Source organism: Elgaria multicarinata, chromosome 8 (assembly GCF_023053635.1).
Source record: "Elgaria multicarinata webbii isolate HBS135686 ecotype San Diego chromosome 8, rElgMul1.1.pri, whole genome shotgun sequence".
Classification (NCBI taxonomy): domain Eukaryota; kingdom Metazoa; phylum Chordata; class Lepidosauria; order Squamata; family Anguidae; genus Elgaria; species Elgaria multicarinata.
The window spans coordinates 91,092,091-91,113,573 of NC_086178.1; the positions used below are offsets into that span (position 1 = coordinate 91,092,091).

General features: G+C 43.3%; 1 protein-coding gene across 2 annotated transcripts in view; it reads left to right on the forward strand.

The window, feature by feature from the left end:
- ADAMTS14 (ADAM metallopeptidase with thrombospondin type 1 motif 14) overlaps positions 1-21,483 on the forward strand; it is a 97,385-nt gene that overhangs the window by 46,898 nt on the left and 29,004 nt on the right. The window contains exons 5-6 of one of the 2 annotated variants that reach the window (XM_063133004.1): positions 7,464-7,547; positions 8,523-8,679. In XM_063133004.1, coding sequence (XP_062989074.1) covers positions 7,464-7,547; positions 8,523-8,679 — 241 coding nt within the window. The remainder of the gene's footprint in view (positions 1-7,463; positions 7,548-8,522; positions 8,680-21,483) is intronic. The other variant, XM_063133005.1, reaches the window with a different exon arrangement.

Here is a 21,483-nt window from a genome sequence, read left to right on the forward strand (position 1 = left end):
AATTGCACAAGTGAATTGGCATATTCAGTTTTTATAATGCTAACTCAGGGTTTGGATGTCTGTTCGTACACTGAATCATTCACTCTGTTGCACTATTCTGTAGTCTCCATTATCTCAGCAGTCCATATTTAATGAGTCCTTGTGCAGAGGGGGCTTAACGGAATGCACTGCATATTTGAGACAGTCCTTGTGGCAATATAGGCCCCCAAGGGCCAGAAAATTCAACAGTATACTAGAAGACTTTCAGTAGAATTTGACAGTATCTTCATTCTTACTTTAAAAACAGGCAACTAATAATAACAATAAATAATAATAATAATAATAATAATAATAATAATAATAATAATGTATTTCTTACTCTCCTCTCCATTTTGATCGAGGCAGGGAACAACAGTCAATATAAAATACATAAAACTGAATTAAAACATAATATACATTGTTAAAACATCCTAAAAACATTCTAAAAACACTGGATAGGCCTGCCAGAAGAGATCAGTCTTGATAGCTTTCTTGAATGCTAATAGACTGTCAAGTTTATCACATGCCTTTGCATAAAATAGATGTAACATGAATATAATACAAATTAGCCATTTCACAACACTCTCCCTGTTGCATTCTGTTCCCCAAATGCATTATACTTCCCCAGCATTTGTCAAATTCTAATAAGGCTTAAGGCCTACGCTATGAATTTTTTCCATCTTGTTAGAACAAAGATGGTAGACTAGTCCATGTTAGTTATGTCACATCAGGCTATCAAAGGACTACTAATCATGATGGCTCTATATTACCTCTAGTATCGGAGGCAGTATGCCTTGGGATATGAGTTGCTGGAGAATATGAGTTGCACTTATTCCATTGCACTTATGTTCTGCTTGTGGACTTTTCATTGGGAAGCTGGTTGGTCATTGTGCAAACAGAGTGCTGGACTTTGGTCTTATCCAGCTCGTCTATGTTTTTAGCTTTCTGTGTGTAGATGTGTCCCCCCCCCCCACCAGTAAACCTAGACACAGGCCTTAGCTGTGCATATTTATTGTTTTATACTGTATGTTTTTATCTGTACGCCGCTCTGAGATCTTAATGATATAGGGCGGGATATAAATGTTTTAAATAAATAAATAAATAAATAAATAGCTAGACCTACCTTCTATCCCACGACAGAGGAGTGAAGATCTCGCGTTGTGATTAATAAAAGATCCCTCCTCAGTTTACACGTAAGGCGTGACGACCTCAGGAGAAGAGGCGTCGCGCCCGCCATTTTAATTTTTTTTTAAAGAAGACGGAGTGCACGAATGGTCGTGTGCAAAGGTAAGTTTTTTTTAACTTTTTTTAACTTAATTTCCCTGCTCCCCCCCACCCTACCCCTGATGCGCGCAGCTCCCAGCTCCGCGTGAGTAATCGCACGGAGCTGGGTCAAGCCGTGGCAACGGGCCACACGTCCCGTGGTCTCGCACTCAGCCCAGGACCGCGGAAAAAGCAGGCCCAAAGTGGCGGGCAAGATCCCGGGGCAAGGGAGGGATCATCCCTCCCTGATCCTGGGATCCCCTGTGCGTCATGTGGACGCACAGGGACGATCCCAGGGTTCGCCCCGGGATTTCGCCCGGTCTAGCTAAGGCAACAGACTAGACACAGGTTTACCACCACAGTGAAAACGACAGATATTGTGGCATTATGCATGAAAGGCATGGGCATGGCGAGTGTGGGTAGGGGTTTGGACTTGAAAAAAGCACTCAAGCTCTCTGTCCCTCATGCCTCTTCCATCCATGACACTTGACAGACCTTTAGCTAGTTACATTACAAGCATGACGAGAGAGTGTTATTTTAATCACTAATTAGTTTTGCCTGTTGGAGTTGAACACAGTCTACTTTCAGGGACAGTAAACTATACAGGAGGGTGGACAAAAAGCTTCTTTTCATAGGCTGCAACCTGTGCAACTTCCCATTGTATTTTCTTACTCTTGCGGCACATTAAACTTGGGCGGTGGGCTCCCCAGTAAATTTAGTTGACAATAGAAAATCCTCTTAATGTTTTCCTGTTTTGGGTTACCAAGGAAACGTAACTGCAAACTGCGTTTCCCCAGGGGAGAATGTCTTTGATCCAAGTCATTCGCTAGTCAGGATTCTGAAAAGCTGAATCTTCTTGAATCCTCCCTAAGGGCCAAATTAGGCATGCCATCCCGCCATTGCGAATGTGCACCTGACACATTTGTTTTGACTCGCTTCCCGCACCTGCATGACAGATGAGGATTTTTGACTAAAGCAGAGGCCCATCAATGGGATGTCTTCATTCTTTCAGACCTCCCTGCAAGTTCCAAGGCCTCACTCGGGTATGAAACCCCCTTGCCCATTTTTGTCCTAACAGCTTGAATTAAAACTAGAATGAGAAAGGGTCCCTCCCCCCGACCCTTCCTGATTTCAAGAAACCTCACTTCAGTTGTCAGAAGCTTAACAGAGTTCGATGCCCAGACTGCCCCAAAAGCCTGAGCATGGAGTTTCTGCACCATCTCTTTGCATGAGGTGTGGCCCTTTTAAAAAGCATGCGTAGAGCAGTTCTTTGTTTTGACTTGCTGCCCGCATCTTCTCCCATCCCAACAGTGAAAATATTCCCTGAGCAGCATAGCGACAAGTGCACATTTCATTGCTGCCAGCAGTAACAGCTCTGCTCTTCCGTTCCGAGCAAACTTGACCATGCTCCAGGATACTTTGCTCTCGGTGTAACTCTATCTCTCCGATTAACTGGGGGAAGGAGGGCATAGCATTTTCCTGCAGAGGGCTAATAGCCAAAGATTGCTTCTGCCCACCCCTTTAATGTCAGACTGGATTCAAATCATATGCATGTACAGCAAATGCTTAATCCTCTTGGAGGTGTGGAGAGATGAGGAAAAGGATTGATTTAACAATGCGGAGAGAAGCAACGTGCTACCGCTTGGCAGCTAACTTTTGTTTGCTTAGCTCCATAGTTTTGCTCTCTCCTGTCCTTTCCCTCATTCTTTTTTCCTTTCCTTGACTCTGACTGAGGCCAACCCGCTTGAGGTTTTGTTTGTAAGCTGCCAAAGTGTTTCTGAAGGCACTTCAGGTCAGGTTTGTCGGGTTCAGAGAGGAGCTGGCTTGCTCAGTGCTAGTGAAATTTCTGGTTCTCCACTGACAGATGTTATTTGTACCAGAAAGGCAAGCAGCTCATAGCTCTCCTTTTTCTGCTATATGTTATTATTGATTGCAACCAGGCTCATTATGGTATCTCTTTCTTCTTTCCCTTTCTTTCGCTAAGTGAGCATCTGATTTTTTTCATTTGCAAACTTAACTATCTGTATAATTATGGACACGATGCTGTGGGGGTATTATATTGTAGGACTCATATGCCTTAGGAACTACCTCTTTCCTATGTTCTGAAGCAACTTCTCACTCTGATCCGGAGAGATGTGTGCACAGCTGTCAGCCACCCACACATTGCTTGAGCGTGCCAACATCTAGCTATTCAGTAAGAGGTTTGCATATGTGAGTTTTGGCAGTGACAATCATCTGTTCGAAGAAATAAGGGAGGGTTTAGATTCAGTCCCTCCTTCCAAACAGATGATTGGTGCTGTTTAGAGATGTAAAATTTCCGGAAATTTTGAAGCCATGGGGGAAAAAGCTAGTTTTTTTCCGGGGGTTTTCAGGATAAAGGAAATTTTCGGAAAAATTGAAATAATGCAATATTAGCACTTTTTGCAGATTGAAAGTCACTTTGTTATTTTAGGAACATAAAATGTAATTATGTCCAAGTTGGTTTGGTATAAAATGATTATATTTGGTATATTAAAAGTAGTGTATTCAAACAATTATTACAAATTTAATTCACGTTTTTACTTTTTTTTTTGGTAACAAATGGAACTGTAAGGAACTTCTTTTGTTCTGCCAGTTTATGAGGAGCAGGCAAAAAACAATTTTAAAAAACAACAGAAGAAACCACCAACATTAGTAACAAAGAAAATTATTTATGTCTCCACTAGACCTCCAGTGTCAAGACATAAAGCACCCATTCCCATAAAAAGAACTGAGAAAAAAAAAAAGGGGGGGGACACACCAAGATTCAATGAATATGCATGAAGTTTAATCAGGCTCATTTTCTGACCTGTAGTTATCAATCACTATTAGTTTCAGTCTCTTTTAGTGGTAGTGCCCCCTAGAGGCAGAAATGCATCTTGCTCTTGCATTTGAGAGTTGTAGTCTCCATTTATAACCTAGGACTTGCTTGTCCTTGGTGCACAGAAATTGTAATAATCTGATACTGCACAGTTTTTAGAAATCATTTGGAGAAGTAAATAACTGAACACCTTGTCTTAAACATTGTATTCATCATGCTAAAATAAAACATCCCGTAATCCGTTTTTCTTCATTTTTTTTCCAATTTTTCCAATTTTTGGGGGGGAAACCCAAAAAAGGCTTTGGAAAAAAAACAGTTTTTTTCTGAATTTTTCCGTTTTTTTTCCAGGCCTTCACATCTCTAGTGCTGTTCCAGCTGAGACTGCTGATCATAGTTTTGGAGGTGCAAACACAGTCCCTAGTCCAGTTGATACAGAGACTGAACACTGGGAATTGTATATGCAACTCCCAGATGATGATGATGATGATGATGATGAATTAGCATATGATTATACCTCTGTGTTGCAGGTTAGACTGGCTAAAGGTGCATAGGAAGTAGAGTTATTGGTGGCTTTGGAAGACTTTACTCCAAGAGGTCTGCTGGAGCCTGAGCTTCATTGTAGATTATCTATATTGACAAGGGGCTAATCTACACCTACAGCCCTTTTGCAAGGGAGGAGGGGTGAGCACGACTTTTGCCGCATCCATGATCAGCTCTTACGGGGCGCACATGAACGAAGTTTCCCACCATTTCAGGAGTGCCGTTGCAGGAGGATGTGTGCCCCATGATGGCTCTTCCGCATGTGGGTCGGGAGAAGTGGGCGGGGCTATGCAGATGACGTGGCTACTGAGCTGGGTGTTTTTTATGACTCATGAGGATTGCGCATAAATGCAAATGCATAGCAATGCATGGGGTGGATGCATAGTCCGTTGAATATGCAATGCTATGCACAGACATGTTTGTGTAAAAACCTGCACATTCTCAGTGCCAAAACACGCCTATACACATCCAAAACATGTGGCGAAAATAGCGGCTGCGTCCGTTCCCACACACCTCCGAAACCGCTAGACACGCCCCTGGCAGCAGGTTCACTATTCATTGAGCAGGGAAGTTGCACCAAAGAGCAACAGCTTCGTGAAGGGGGGGGGGGCACACAAGCCGCAGACTTTGGGATTATTGCGAAAGAGGGGAGCAAAACGTGACAAATCCAGTCAGGGATATCCTGGAATAACTGAGTGGTGGACTCGAGGTCACAGTGGGATCAGGTGTGCGCCATGTGGGGATGACTTCGATATTATTCTGGAATAAACAGCTAGTTTAGACATGGCTAAGTACTCAAGGAGTGTGGGAAATCATGTTTCTGGGTCTCTCTTTATGCTTACTTTTCAACCACAAAATTATGTCTAGCTCATATATTTAAACTAGTCATAGTCTGGAAATTCATGATAGTGCACAGGGAAAATATTTCTGCCTCTGGTAATGTGGAAAATATTAAAATTAATTTGTTTATTTGACAATTATCGGGTTTGTTTTCTCTCCCTAAAAGCAAAATGCATTTCTAATTTATAGGGCTGCATATCATCATCATCATCATCATCATCATCATCATCATCAAATAACAGTCTTGGAAGAAAAGAAACTTCTAAGCTGGACAAGTTTAGAATTGTCTAATTTGTTTATTTTGACAGCTAAGGAAGCAAATTTGGAGGTTCTGCAGGTTAGGAAAGGTATCTGTTAGTAGTAGCATGTATCAGCCCATTCAGAAAGTGTGTGTGTGTGTGTGTGTGTGTGTGTGTGTGTGTGTGTGTGTGTGTGAAAGAGAAATTAGACAGATTCCTTCTTCAAAGGGTTTACTAACCACTTTCAGATTCTAGTTTGAGGGGTTTCTCCACCAAAATGAATAATATGCATCCGGTTTCTCTATAAGGTACAAATGAACAGTTTCCTCTTGCTGGATGAATCCCATCCAGTTCTTGGCCCTTGCATCTGTTAATTGCTTGCAGGATGTTCCATGACTGGTGATGAACTCCCCATGGCTAATCCAGCTGAACTTGGTTCCTTTTGGTGATATCATCATCTAGCCTTGTACCCTTATTTGCACATTTTGTTTACTCAAGATTGACCGGTTTATCGAAATGGAAGATGTTCCTACAGCACCTGGCAAATGAGGAGAGGAGAAGGAAAGGAAAGGATGGGAAATTTTAGCAATGTCTGCATGTTGCCACTGAAAATACTTTAAAATATTTAGAAGTCTCTATGTATGCTTGTATGTTGGTGCATGCATGCATGAGTTAGATATTTAATCTGCAGCTACATCTTTAGGTTTTTCAATAGTTGTTCCACTATCCTTAAGAAATAGAAAGTATTTTCATGTCATTTTTTTTGAAGGCACCCTGGGTATACAACTTCTTTTTTAAATAATTCAATTCATTTTCCTTTAATATAGTCTTTCCCTCCACCAGTGAAACTGATGGAAGATTATTTAAACCTTAAACTATTCCCAATTCCCAAAGCACATTCCTACTTACAAATGGGGGACTTTATTGAATGTGGGAAGGTATCAAAGGAGGGGGGAAAGGTTGGGGGGAGGGGAGCAAAGTAAGAGGAAGGGGAAATGCTTTGGAGAAACCTCTTACAAGTCAGCCAGCATTTATTCAGCTCCTGATTCAAGAGTGATTGTAGGGATTAGTTGGTGAAAGAAAGGTGGAAAGATGTAAGCCATGCTGGGAATTTCTTTTGAAGGTGGTATAAAAATTGGTATAATTAAATTAATTAAGATAGAGTGGGCTCTGTTTACATTTCAGGGCTGATTTTATGCATTATTAGTTTTCTACCCAAATCACACATTCAGGAATGAAACCGTATGAATCCCTATTTACATTATTCTTCCTGTTCTGTAAGCTGCCAATTTGTGCGAAACTTTTGGTGAATAAGCCAGTATGAGCTGAATTCACCCTTCTATATTCATGTGGTGAAGTAGCTTTTCAGTGACAAGGTTCCAAGCTATTGTGTCCTGAATGCTACTGGGGGGGGAAATAGTGTCTTCTGCTTGTTTCCTGGTGGTTTCTCTGCTTTTGCATCATTTGTCCTGTTATTTCTCTTGCAAAGGCCACAGACACCATCCTTACAACAAGGATGTCAAGCTAAGTGAAGCCAGGTTGAAATTCCAGCTCAGCATAGGAATCCTTGAATAGATTTGGGCGTCACACTCTCATTTTTCAAAAGTAGAGCCCAGACAGGAGGCCATAACCATAGTGCTGGTGTGAGGATGAATGAAGGAAAGGTTGGGACATGCTTTGTACCCCAAATGTATTGCATTTTAATCTGTCATTTTCCTCTTTAGGTAGATGAAATTTACCATGATGAATCATTGGGGGTTCACATCAACATTGTCCTGGTTAGAATGATCATGGTGGGATACAGACAGGTAAAATACTAATAGCACCTCTCTCTCTCTCTCTCCTGGTTTCCCCCTACTCTCCCTCTCCTTTGCTTTCCAATGTAAAGTAATTAATGTATGTGCATGCTGGTGATTTAGGCAGAAGGTGTAAGAAGCTTTCAAACAGGTTTACATTGGTGAAAAAACCCAACTTTTTCTAAAAGCTATTCACTGACTGGCTTGATATTAATATATCTCATGCCAAAAAACAGTGTTGTACCCTGCCTCGATCCAGAGGGCGAGGTGGCGGGTAAGAAATAAAATTATTATTATTATTATTATTATTATTATTATTATTATTATTTACTGTCAAATTCTAATTTTAAGGGAAGGATTCCCAGAGACGTGTGGTGGTGGTGGTGGTGGTGGTAAAGGAGCACAACAACCTGAAGGGCCAATCTTTATATGCAGAGAAATGATGAGGAGAAGCTTTGGAGGATCTGTATGATTTCAGGCTATGTGTAGGGGATCTTATGTTCTGAATACTACCCTTATGTACATACAAACAAACAAGCAACAGACTCTGCTTGAGTATAAAAATCTGCATATCAGGGAGAAGGCTGAGCAGATACATGGCTCTAGTACTGGGAGAAGATTTGATAACTGTGGAGATCCCTTGCTGTCCTCTGATTGGTCAGCTAAATGGTGTATGGAGATACTTCCACACATGTGTGCATGTTCCTCCTGCTGAGTGTAATTTTTTAAAGATGGAAAAGCTTATTTTGAGTTATGCTAGCTTTTGTCTGTTGTGCAGCTTACGCAACATTAGCTACCCATTTATTATTGAACCTTGGACTGATCATAGTAAAGCAAATTTCTGATTAGCTGCAAGCCTGAAATTGTCTTTGTAGTTCAGCGATATGACGTTGAGCTAGGCTTTCTTGAAGCCTCAATCTTTTAAACTCTGACATGGACCAGTTTCACCCTTCCCGAATGAATCCCTTCTTCTCTTGTCTTCTATAGTCAATCAGTTTAATAGAGCGAGGGAATCCATCTCGGAGCTTGGAGCAAGTCTGCCGCTGGGCCCATTCTCAGCAGCGCTCAGATCCGGAACATGCTGAATACCATGACCACGCGGTGTTTCTCACCAGGCAAGATTTTGGTCCCGCAGGTATGCAAGGTACTGTATTTATCTCGATCAGGTATGTGCAGTTTGGTGGACATAGAAGAAGGAAATAGCAAGAGAGGAAGGCACGAATGTGTCCCAAAACAGAAGAAAATATATTCTCAGGTGCCTAAAAACATTTTATTATGCCCAATGCATTTTGGAAAGGAATGTCCTTCCTCAGGGGCCGCTTATCTTTATCCAAATATACTGCAGAATGTCTTACCAATGCTTCCTCTGTTTCAGCATTTAGAAATGGAGGAAACATTGGTAAGATTTTCTGTGGCATATTTTGAGAGAGATAAGTAGCCCCTGAGGAAGGAAATTCCTTTCCTGAATGCATTGGGCATAATAAAAGCCTTTTTCAGGCACCAGAGAAAATCTTCTTTTCTGTTTTGGGACATAGGAGAGAGGCATTGATTGCAAAGCATTGCCCATTGACACGGTTTGTAGGGCAGCCTTCTTCAACTTGTTGTCCTCCAGATGTTTTGGACTACAACTCCCAGAATTCCTGACCATTGGCTGTGCTGGCTGGAGCTGATGGGAGTTGATGTCCAAAATATATGGAGGGCACAAGTTTGGGGAAGACTGGTGTAGGGCTTTGTTGTAGTAATTGCTTGTAAGGTTTTTACAAAAGGCTGGACAAGTGGGATTTTAGTAATAAGAATGGGAGACAGACATCACTATATTTTGTTGTCCTGCATTCTTCATGTACCTATGGCTTCAGATATAAGAAAAAGGGCTGGCACTAGTTCACACCTGCACAACTTGTGTCCCACCAACCCAAATGCAACCCGGCAATCATATATTGTGGTCTCCTGGGTGCGTGATAAGCCCCCTCTGTTTTGCGATTCTAGGCAGGTAGCAAAAATAGGAGGTTTGTTGAGACCTTGGTGGGCTTGTTGCCTTATGAGGCTATTGAATTATGTTTGGCTTGACTGGTCACAGGTTGTGCCAGCCTGCACTAAGTTCAGTAACACAGAATAACAAATGAAATCTGCCGGCCTTAGAGAGCACTTAAGGCAGCCTTCCCCAAGTTGGTGCCCTCCAGATGTGTTGGATTGCAACTCCACCATTCCCAGCCAGCAGTTCAACACATCTGGAGGGTTATTATTTATTTATTTATATAGCACCATCAGTGTACATGGTGCTGTACATAGTAAAACAATAAAAGTTCCACATCTCGTAAGGCTGGCTAACAGATGTGCTATAGTCACAAATGTGGGTTTCCAAAATCATGGGGCTGCTGTTTCAAGGCGAATGCAGAGCTTGGAAGAGAGGGATATTTCAAGGTGAGGATCATCCATAGTAGGGATACTTAACCCCTTTTATGCCTGCCAGTTCTTCTCTGGAAATGCTAGGCCTGCCTCACTTTTTCAGGGCTGGCCTCAACATTTTGCTGCCTGAAACTGCAGTCAAGATGCCCCTCCCTAATTCCATGTGCAGAAGCCAGTTGGACTAGCAGTTAAATCTTAAGGTTAACACTCATGAGAGCATCCTTCATCACACCTAGCTTAGAAGGTTCAGGGAAGCACACACATCTTGCCACCACTCTCTGTATCCCAGTATTGCCTTAATGGTAGGGCTGCCTTTTTCCCTGTTGACATTTTCCTGCAGCTTGGTTTTGGGGCCTGGCTGGGAGGAAAAACAGTTTTAAGGCCATCGGGGCATTTGGAGGAGGGAACTAATGAATGGAGAAGGGCGAATTCCTCTTGCAGTTTCTCACCTACAAATAAACCTTTGCATTAGTATTATGCGTGGAAAGTATTTATATTTTCCTTCTAACATCTTATATTTTCCTTCTAACATGAAGTTTTGACCCTAGTTCTACTGAAAGAGCAGAGCTTTGCATGCAAAACACAAATTTCAGCAAATGTTTTCCAACTTGTAGTAATGTAGTAATGTACATCTAGGTTTCTATAAGACAAGATAAAGCTGTAGGAACTTAACTCCTTACTCTGTATCTGCAAATGTGTGGTCTGAGACTTTTGTGGGAGAAAAGTCCTTCAGCAGAGCAAAACAACTGAAACTCGGCCTAAAAAATACATTCATCTTTGGCTGATGTATTTGCTGTTAGCAAAAGAGGTGAAGTATTTGAAAAGAATCCTAAGTATTAGCCAATGTTGTTGCTTCCACACACCCCACCACTTCCCCAAGAACAAATTTCTTGTAACCAATAACAACTCAGTATTTGTTCCTTGTCCACGCCCCTGTTCTCCCCAAAGCATTGCATTGGAGTCTAGTAAACAATGCTAACTTGCACTTTTAACTGTACTCTGTTCGGAGGAACTGTTTCTTACAAAGCAATCCTAAAAATGTTTTTAGTCCCAAGATGACTGTTAAATAATATTCCATTTCCGATGAATGCTTAAAGATGTAAAAAGGAACAAAATGCTGTTGGTTTTCAGTATCAGTTTGCTCACTGAACTAAATAAGTATCTGATAAACCTCCACCTTTTGATAGTTAAAAATGTAGTCTGCCAAACCAAAAAACGTCCAAATATTAAAATAATCAAATGAGTGTAATAATTGTGAAAAGAGCAAGTTTGGCAAAGTAATTTCCAACTGTTGCTTTGTGATTTTTATAAGCAGAGCTTGCAAATACTGGCTAAATTAAGAACATAAGAAGTGCCCTGATGCTGGATCCGACCAAGGGTCCATCTAGTCCAGCACTCTGTTCACACAGGGGCCAACCAGCCATCAGCTAGGGACCAACAAAGCAGGACGTGGTGCAACAGCAGCCTCCCACCCCCATGTTCCCCAGCAGCTGGTGCACACAAGCTTACTGCCTCGAATACTGGAGATAGCACACAACCATCAGGGCTAGTAGCCACTGATAGCCTCCAGGAATTTATCCAATCCCCTTTTAAAGCCATCCAAACTGGTGACCATCACTACATCTTGTGGTAGTGAGTTCCATAATTTAACTATGCGCTGTGTGAAGAAGTACTTCCTTTTATTTGTCCTGGATCTCAAAAAATGTCTCCCTATCCACATTCTCCATACCATGCATAATTTTGTACACCTCTATCATGTCTCCCCTTAGCCTCCTTTTTTCAAGCTAAATAATCCCAGTTGATGTATTATATTGAGCAGAGCAATGCAATGGGGGTGGGAGAGGAAGAAACCTTGAAATCTTGGGAGAACAGGACAGCTCTGGATCTGTGGGTTCAAAGCCTCTCTGGACATGACCATGGAATGCCTCCTTTTTGTCCTTTCTGCTGTTGGGGTACCAGGCCCCTCCTCTGGGCATTTGGGGTGGGGAAGCCTCACCTGGATGACACCACTTGGGCCTTCATGCTCTTCCGCCCGTGGGTTCCATGCCATGGGTTCCATACCAACAGAATAGGAGTGTCTGTAGGGGATCTGTCTGCTGCCATTATTGGGGAGGCATCTGAGGACTAACCTCCCTCCTGGGGACCATAGAACTGTACCCTTAATGTGTTTTTAATTGCTTTTGCTCCTATTTTAAAGTTTTATTATAATACAGCATTTTTATACCTGGATTTTTTTTTTGCCTTGGGTGGACTTGGTCCAGAAAAGTGTCCTATAAATATTTGTCTTTCGGGGTTCCCAGATGTTGAACAATAACTCCCATCATCCCCAGAAATGTGCCATGCTTGTTGGGGATTATGGGAATTGTAGCCCAACAGTATCTAGGAACCTCAGGTTGGGGAAAGGCTGATTTAAATTAATCAGGGCACAATCCTATGCATGTTTAGATGGGGAAAAGTCCTACAAAGTTTTCAGCCTAAACATGCATAGGATTGCTCCCAAAATAAATTTATTTGAATATTTGTGTATGTTTGGTTGTCTTCTCAAATGGTGAGAAACTTAAATAATAATCTAATAGTGAGAAATTGCTCTTTGGAGGCCAGAAAATGACCCTTTGGGTGTATTTTGGTTCAAATCCTTCTTGGCAATGGAGGTGATCTTAGAGTTGAATGTCCTTGTGATATCAATTTTTACTTTATTTCCCCCCAGAATTTTCTAAGCATAGCATCTTTGTCATATAAATAAAATAAAGATGAAACAATAATGACAATTTGGGTCATGTAAGCAAATGAAGGAGAGTAGCTAGAGGTTGTTTCTTGCTGGGAAAGTACTTTTGATGTGCAGTAGAATATTTAGGGTGCAATCCTAAGCCTGTGTAAACATGAAAAATGCCCAACAACTCCCAGCATTCCCCAGCCAGCCACGAGAAATCGAGATCTAACATTCCTACTCGTTTATGTGCTGGGAACTTACAGCTTTCTGGCATGAGATGCATTAGTTGGGAGAACATCATGCAAGTTCTGCCCGCTTATTAACTGAACATTTCATATTCCTTGTCAGAATAGTAGTACATCTGGAAAGTCCCCAATTTGAGCTGTTTCGTGGGTGATTTGAATGCCTGTTAAAGAATTGTGACAAGTCTGGTGTTGTGCTTCCTCAGAAGTATCTACACGTCTACTTCCAGTTGTTTGTGTTCCAATAAGAAATGCCACTCAACGGCATTTGCTATAGTAATATTGAGCAAGCAAGCATTGGCTTGTTATCCCCAGACCGACAGATGGGATTTCCAGATTTATCAAAGCTAAATTGCTTACTTTGTTAGTGATAGAGATCTCTCCATGGGAATTGTTAAAGCATCTAACTTCTGCCCAGAGGAACTATATGAGGGGTGGGGGAAACACAGGAACATAGGAAGCAGCCTTATATTGAGTCAGAGCATTGGTCCATCTAGCCCACTGTCAGGCAGCGGCTCTCGAGGGTTTCAGGCAACATTCTTTCCTAGCCCTGCCTGGGGGCTGTCTTAACGTCATCTTTGCCCCAGAGTGGCTCCGAATCTATGCTGTATCGGTTATATGATGCAGCCACTGATTTAGAGCCATCCCGGGACAAAGAGCGAGGTCAGCGTGGCTCTTGCCTGTATGTCCTCGTTTGGGCACTGCACCCGGGGGGGGGGGTATTCCCAGGTGGTAGGCAACCTCTCATTGGTCAGTGGAAGCTGCGGGAGGGGAGGGGTGGGCCTGGTTAGCCTACAATCAGGTTCGTAGTTTGGGGGTACTCTTAGACCCATTTCTGTCGCTGGAGGCTCAAGTAGCCGCCACGGCTCGGAGTGCCTTTTACCAGCTTTGGTTGGTTCGCCAACTACAGCCTTTCCTGGACAGGGATAGCTTGCCCACAGTGGTACAGGCATTGGTAACCTCAAGGTTGGATTACTGCAACACGCTCTATGTGGGGCTGCTCTGGAAGCTGGAGCTAGTGCAGAATGCTGCAGCTCAGCTCTTGTCTGGAGCTGCCCCTTTGCAGCATGTAACTCCTCTGCTGAGGGAACTGCACTGGCTGCCTGTTCGCTACCGGGCCAGGTTTAAGGTTCTTGTACTTGTGTACAAAGCCCTAAACAACTTGGGACCAGGATACCTGAGAGAGCGCCTTCTCCCTTACCAACCTGCCCGGTCACTGAGGTCATCCAAGGGCCTGCTCCTGGTGGTTCCACATAGATCCATCCTCCGATTGGTATCCACCAGGGGAAGAGCCTTCAGCATGGTTGCCCCCCTCCTATGGAATTCCCTGCCTCTGGAGGTCAGGCAAGCTCCAAACTTGGACTCCTTTCAGCGCCTCCTGAAAACATCTTTATTCCAGGAAGCCTTTCCTTAATATGCAGCCTTGAGTCTCTGTATTTGCTTCTTTTAAAATTTGTTTTAAGTGTTTTATTCTGTATTTATTTTCATTTTATTTTATCTGAAATTTTTCAATGGGGAGCGGTATAGAAATATTCTAAATAAATAAATAAATAAATAAATAATGGCCGCCGGAAAGCCCGGGCTGCCTCCCCCTGTGGGGATTATTTGCTGCCAGCTTCACAGTGGAGCTGTGCCAACTCAGCACCGTGAAAACAGCCCCCCTGGAGATGCCGAGGATTGAACCTGGGTCTTTCTGCATGCAGCTCTTGTGCTTTACCACTGAGCTACAAACGCAGCCTGTTGGACACATGTGGTGCTTTTGAAAAATGGCAATTTTAGTGCAATGGAGGGTCAAAGTGAGCTTCAGAACAGGCTAAATTTGACCCTTTTAGCTGTCTATAGCAATTTGCTGCTGGAATTCGGTGGCAAGCTGCCAATTTACTTTTATTTTGGGGGGGGGCGGCAAATTCAGTGGCTCAGCGGTGGCCAGGGTTCAGGCTTTGGGAGGTTCCAGGGCATTGAAAATGGCCTCCGCAGTCCGCACCCTCTGAATTTGCCTACCCCAGCCCATATTGTCCAAACATCATAGTTCCAAAGGTGGCCAACCAGAAGCCTCCAAGCAGGTCTTAAAAGTAATAGCCCTCTCCCTGTTGATCCCCTCAACTGGTATTCAGTGGTATACTACTTCCAAACACAGAACTGCTATATAGCCACCTCAATACTAATAAGGGATTCATTCTTGGAGTATGGATCCTTATGTAGGCAGAACAGTACCATTTACACACAAGAGGCTTGGGAGAACCCTAAGATTTGCAGAAGTACAAAATATGTTTTAAAGAAAAAAATCCTAAAGCAGCTGGAGGGGGGGGGGAGGGAGGGAGGGAGAGCCCCAAACAGCTCAATAAGGACAGAGCATGTTCGGTGGGGAGTACTTCACACTGCAACATTTTGTTGCAATTCCTATTTGTTAAGCCTAAAATGGACTCTCGGGATAATGTCCCTGAGCACATAGTGTTTGCATTTTAGCCAGTGAGTTCAGCAATAGGCTTGTTTCAGGAATGGGGCCATGGTGACAGGGACAGAATTTTGCCTTTTGGAGAAGGCAAAGAAAACTATTGCCATTGTGGAGAACTCTAGGGTTAGTTGATTGGATATTATACATTTAGAAATAAATGTATAAGGTTATTTACGTGCTGCTGTGCTCAAATAGGACAGGAGGCTTCTCAAACGGCAATTGACAACAGCTGAACTTGGGCCCTTTAGCATGGGAAAGGACCTGCGTCTGTTATAATTTGTACTGTCATTTCGTACAATTCGTACCTTCACACTTTCCATCACAGTGGTAGTGGTTACAATTGAGAAAACATTCTATTGACTTCTGTTTAATTTTCCTGGCTTTCCTCATCCGAAATCAAGTCCAACCACTATTGAATGAGCGACCAATGTTACCGGGACTTGAGTTTGGGAAGCTCTCTCTGGAAGTATTTTCTATTTCCTCGTCAGTTTATTACCCTTGCTCAGGACAGTTCCACCCATCCATTTAGTTTAGAAATACTCTTCAGCACGATCACATTTGCGCTAATGACTCCTGGCGCCTGATTCATTCATATTCATTCTTCTGCTGGGTATCTGTGGAATGAACGGCTTGGGCAGACCTTGGCATCGCACAGAGGCCAAGGGCAAGTCGCAAGCTTCTTGGAAAAATGCAGCAACTCCACAATGTTTGGGCTCAGCACAGGGCTATCAGCCAAGGGAGGTAGTCAGCAAAACTGAATCAGTAATTGGAGTGCACACGCGGGAGGCCGGCCTTCTCCCAAAGGGCCTAGCGTTGATCCTGCTAAAACCATTTACTTTAATGGAAAGTGCTCTGGGCCTTTAAACCCAGTAGCTATGCAGTGCATTGTAAATGAAAGATCAAAGTTACAAAGGTGGCCATTCATGACTTTGGCTGTGTTCCCTCACTTTCCAGTTCCATTTGGCAAGCCCGCCTGCTTTAAAATGCTGAGGCCTCTGTTTGTGCGGAATGCGTGTGGCAGTTTATCATGGGGAAGGGAGACGGTTCATTTGTCTCTCCCCCACCCACCCCCAGCACCCCTCACATAGCTGTTTATGTGATTTTTTCCCATGCTGTTAACAGTGAGCTGGGAAGGCAGCTCCATCTCTACCCTGTAACAGTCTCCCAAGCAGGTTTGCCACCCTTATACCACCATGCCAACATCAACGCCCCCCCCCCACAACATTAGTTGATGAACCAACTATAAACTCTGCCTTCCTGGTCATTGTCAGTAATGTGTGTCCTCTGCATTAGCTTAATGTGATGAGCTTGATGTGAGAATGCCTCTGAAGACGGTTCGGCAGCTACATGCAGGCTGCTGATTTCTTCCATCCAGCTGTTGTTTCAGATAGGCCAAGCATTGCACCAATTCTCGTTTTCTGTGCTGGTTCCCAGTCTGCTTCTGAGCCCAGTTCAAGATGTGGATGATTACGTTATTAAGTCCGGAGCCCAACGTAGCTTAGAGCAGGAGAAGGCAACATGGTGCCCTCCAGATACTGTGGATTACAACTCCTAACAGCCCCAGCCACATAGCCAGTGCCTGGGTATTGTGGGAATTGTAGTCCAAAACATGTAAAAGGCATTGGCTTGCCTTCCTCTGCCTTAGAGAATGCCTGTACTGGTATGGTTATTATTTATTCCTTAGATGTGTATATCCTGTTTTTTCAGTCCAATAAGCTCTCAAGTAGGGTGACCATATGAAAAGGAGGACAGGGCTCCTTTATCTTTAATATTTGTATAGAAAAGGGAATTTCAGCAGGTGTCGTTTGTATGCATGCAGCACCACAACAGTTAAAGCTGCAGTATAGCTACAGTGACCAGATAGAAAAAGAGGGGAATGCTCCTGCAGCTTTAACTGTTGTGAGGAAGAGGGAATTTCACCAGGTGCTGCATGCCTCCAAGTGACACCTGCTGAAATTCCCTTTTCAGTACACTGTTAAAAGATACAGGAGCCCTGTCCTCCTTTTCATATGGTTACCTAGGGTGACCATATGAAAAGGAGGACAGGGCTCCTGTATCTTTAACAGTTGCATAGAAAAGGGAATTTCAACAGGTGTCATTTGTATATATGGAGAACCTGGTGAAATTCCCTCTTCATCACCACAGTTAAAGGTGCAGGAGCTATACTAGAGTGACCAGATTTAAAAGAGGGCAGGGCACCTGCAGCTTTAACTGTTGTGATGAAGAGGAAATTTCACCAGATGAAATGACACCTGCTGAAATTCCCTATTTCAATACAAGTGTTAAAGATACAGGAGCCCTGTCCTCCTTTTCATATGGTCACCCTAGGTTACCTTACTCTCAAGCAGCTCACAACAGCACATAAAATCACAGCACACTGCAAACAAAATACATGCCAACAATATCAATAAAAAGCAGTTAAATACAAAAGAAACAGTTCCACCCTGCCTTTGGTGTCCCAAAGGCCTATGGTCTTAACTATTCTTCTAAGAACCACCTGCACCTGTGTGAAAGGAGTTCCAGAGGAGCAATGCTGCCACTGAAAAGATTCTGTCTTACTGCTCCTGTCCACAATTCCACTAACGAGGAAACACAAAGCAGAGCTTTATCCAAATATCCCAGAGCATAATAGCAAGCACACATTCCTCCCTGTTCTTTGAGATCTGTACTTCCAGATGAGATTTTCATTGTGCAATTATCCTTCTTCATTCATGGGATTTTACAGCAGTTCCAGATGATGTCTTCAATTTGTAGCCCTCCTGTATTTTCCCATCGCTCCTTCTGTCTTTTATCCTACCAGAAAAAAAAATCCATGAAGGAGGAAAAGTCAGAATAGCTGCACAGTGCCTTGTGAGTGGCAGTGCTAGGAGTCCTCTGTCTGGAAGCATCCATGGTCATACTGCTGATCCTACCATCCTTCATGTTTCTTTGGCATTTGGGTCGCTGCTTTCACATGATCAAATTGAGTCATGGTAACCTCTGGCACATGCTGGTTGGTTATGGGTGCCCATTCCATAACCCAACCCCACTCATAAGTTGTCATGTTGTCCAAACCTGGTGAGAGTGAGTTGTTGGCATGGTTAACAAACCATGGGGTGTTTTAGAGTCGTGGGTGATTTGTTAACCATGCTAACAGCTCACCATCACTGGGTTCAGATGACATGACAACCTTCGGGCAGGGGTTAGGTTACAGAATGGCACCCGCAAACGCCCAGTATGTGCTGCAAGCCACGGTGGATTAAATTAGCCATTATGGCTCTCTTTGATTGTGCAAACAAGGGGCATGTCTAGACCTAAGGAGGGGAGGGGGAGGATCTTGCGATATGGTGATCGTGAGATCCTCCCCCTCAGTTCACATGCAGCATGCGACATCCCGGGAGGAAGAGGACGTCGCGCCTGCCATTTTAGTTAGTTTGTTTTTTATCGAAAATGAGCGCACAAGCGCTCCAGCAATACAGGTAGTTCTTTGTTTTGTTTTTTAAAAAGATCCTGCTCCCCCCTCCCACCCCCGGTGGGCACGTGCCCGGTTCCCGGCTCCTTGCATTTATTCAAGAGGAGCTGGGCCTAAACCGAGATGGCTGCCCACACGTCCCGCAGTCTCGGCATGATCCCGAGACTGCGGGAAAAGTCGGGGTTAAAGCCGTCCAGGTTATCCCAGGAAAAGGGATGGATCATCCCTCCCTGCCCCCAGGATCCCCTGAGCATCCTGTGGACGCACAGGGATGATCCCGGGCCGATCCCTGGGATAAGCCCTCATCTAGACATGCCCTAGGTCTTTGTTTCCTGAGGGGAGAACTATGGCAAGAATGCAGCTTTTCCTAGTGGTAACTCCCATTTAATGGAATCTCTTGCCCAAGAAAATCTGCCAGGAGTCATCTTTTTGATTTAATTCTGTAATCAGGTGAAAAGGGTACTTCCTTTTTCATGTTGATAAGATTCTTAGTTTTATAAGCTCCTTTTATCTGATAGCTGGTTTTTAATCCTCTTCCCCCCCCCCCACCGCTCCATTTTATATTTTTCTAAGTCACTCTGAGTTAGGGTGACCATATGAAAAGGAGGACAGGGCTCCTGTATCTTTAACACTTGTATTGAAATAGGGAATTTCAGCAGGTGTCATTTCATCTGGTGAAATTTCCTCTTCATCACAACAGTTAAAGCTGCAGGTGCCCTGCCCTCTTTTAAATCTGGTCACTCTAGTATAGCTCCTGCACTTTTAACTGTGGTGATGAAGAGGGAATTTCACCAGGTTCTCCATATATACAAATGACACCTGTTGAAATTCCCTTTTCTATGCAACTGTTAAAGATACAGGAGCCCTGTCCTCCTTTTCATATGGTCACCCTACTCTGAGTACCATTTTCATACTACCATTTGTATTAACAGTAATGACAATAAACAATAATGAGGGATTGTATCCAGTTGTGTCTCTCCACTCCTGGAAGCTTCTTTGCAGGCTTCTATGAATGGATGTGACAGGGAGGAGATTTTCACAATGTTATCCTTCATCTCCTGCACCACCTCCTACACTGTTCCAACTTTCTGGAACAGCAGGGGGGTGGGTGGGCATAGGAGGCTGCAGAAGTTATGGGGAATCTGGAAAAAAATGCCTCTCCCTCCTTCCATTAATGGAAGCTTCTACTGGATCGAAGAGCCTTCCATGAGTGGAGGAACACAATTGGATACAACATAACAAACAAACAACAACAACTATTAGGTACACTCCCTTTCTGGCAGCAGTTGTAGCTGCTTACAGGGTGATGTGATGCTGGTAGGAGAAAATTTAATGTGCCTCCTCATTAACACCATTGCTAATGAATTACAGACATTGCTGCTACAGGGTGTGGATTTACCCATCTGGAATACTTTTTCCTGCAGCAGACATGCCATGGTGCAAGAGTCAGAATCAGGATGTAGCAATCTCTGATAGTACAGCGATATTCCTCTTGTCTCCCTTGTATGTTGAATCTGTTCTTGGGATGGATTTCCCATTTGACCAACACGGGCAAAGAAGAAATATGTTCTCCTACTTCGAGGAAAAAACAGAACAAAAAATGGCAGTGATACTTGAAAACACAGCCTGGTTGATCAAGGGGTCTTGCCATTAAACCATGGAAAAAGTGAGGAATGTAAAGTGCAATATATGTGTAATTTTATTCTTGGAAATGAAACCTAGGATGACTTAACAGGACATGGAGCCTTCTGTCCCCTACTGGCTGCTTTCCAAATGCTTTACCAGCTGAAGTATTTTGCAAAGTACTTTGGTTTATGCTTCATGGTAGCATTTGTTTTCTCTACTTCTAGCAATATAACCACCAGCATTTTCCAGACATTCTTCTTGTTGAATTCTGCTGCCTCTTGCAGTACTACAAATGGTTACAGGATTCAGTGCGGTATATTCCTTTGAATAACTGTTTGCTAATAATAACCCAAACAGTACAGATTCAGTCTAATCCTTTGAATTGGAATCTGCCATGCTGCCGAATAGGATGCCACCGACTTTGATCAGGTAGACTTCAGGTTTGCAGGAGATCCTTCTTTTTCATCAGAGCCCCAAGCTCCACCTCTAAGAGTCAGTCACAAGATGGTGGCTGTGGTCAAAGTCAGTCACAAAATGAGCTCTGCTGGGAAAGATGATTAAACACCCATATTTCAACATCTCAAAAACCAGCTCAATGGAGAAGGATCTGAACTAATGTGGTCATTTTATTATTTATTTATTTATTTATTTATTTATTTATTTATTTATATATTGCATTTCTATACCGCCCAATAGCCGAAGCTCTCTGAGCGGTTCACAAACGTTTGGATCAGTTCTGCTATATGCCATGTTCTGTACAAAAAAAAAGTACTACACAATAAATATCTAAGCAAGGTTAGCATTGTAACACTGCAAATGTTCATACATACTTGGCACATGTCTAGACGGGGCGATATCCCAGGGATCACCCCAGGATCGTCCCTGTGCATTCACATGACACACAGGGCATCCCGGGAGCAGGGAGGGACAATCCCTCCCTTTCCCCAGGATATCGCCCTACCCTTCCAGGAGCTCCGTGTCCATTGGGGATGGGGTGGGGGGAGCGGGAATGTTTTTTTAAATAAAAGCTTACATTTTCGTAGGAGCGCTCCTGCGCG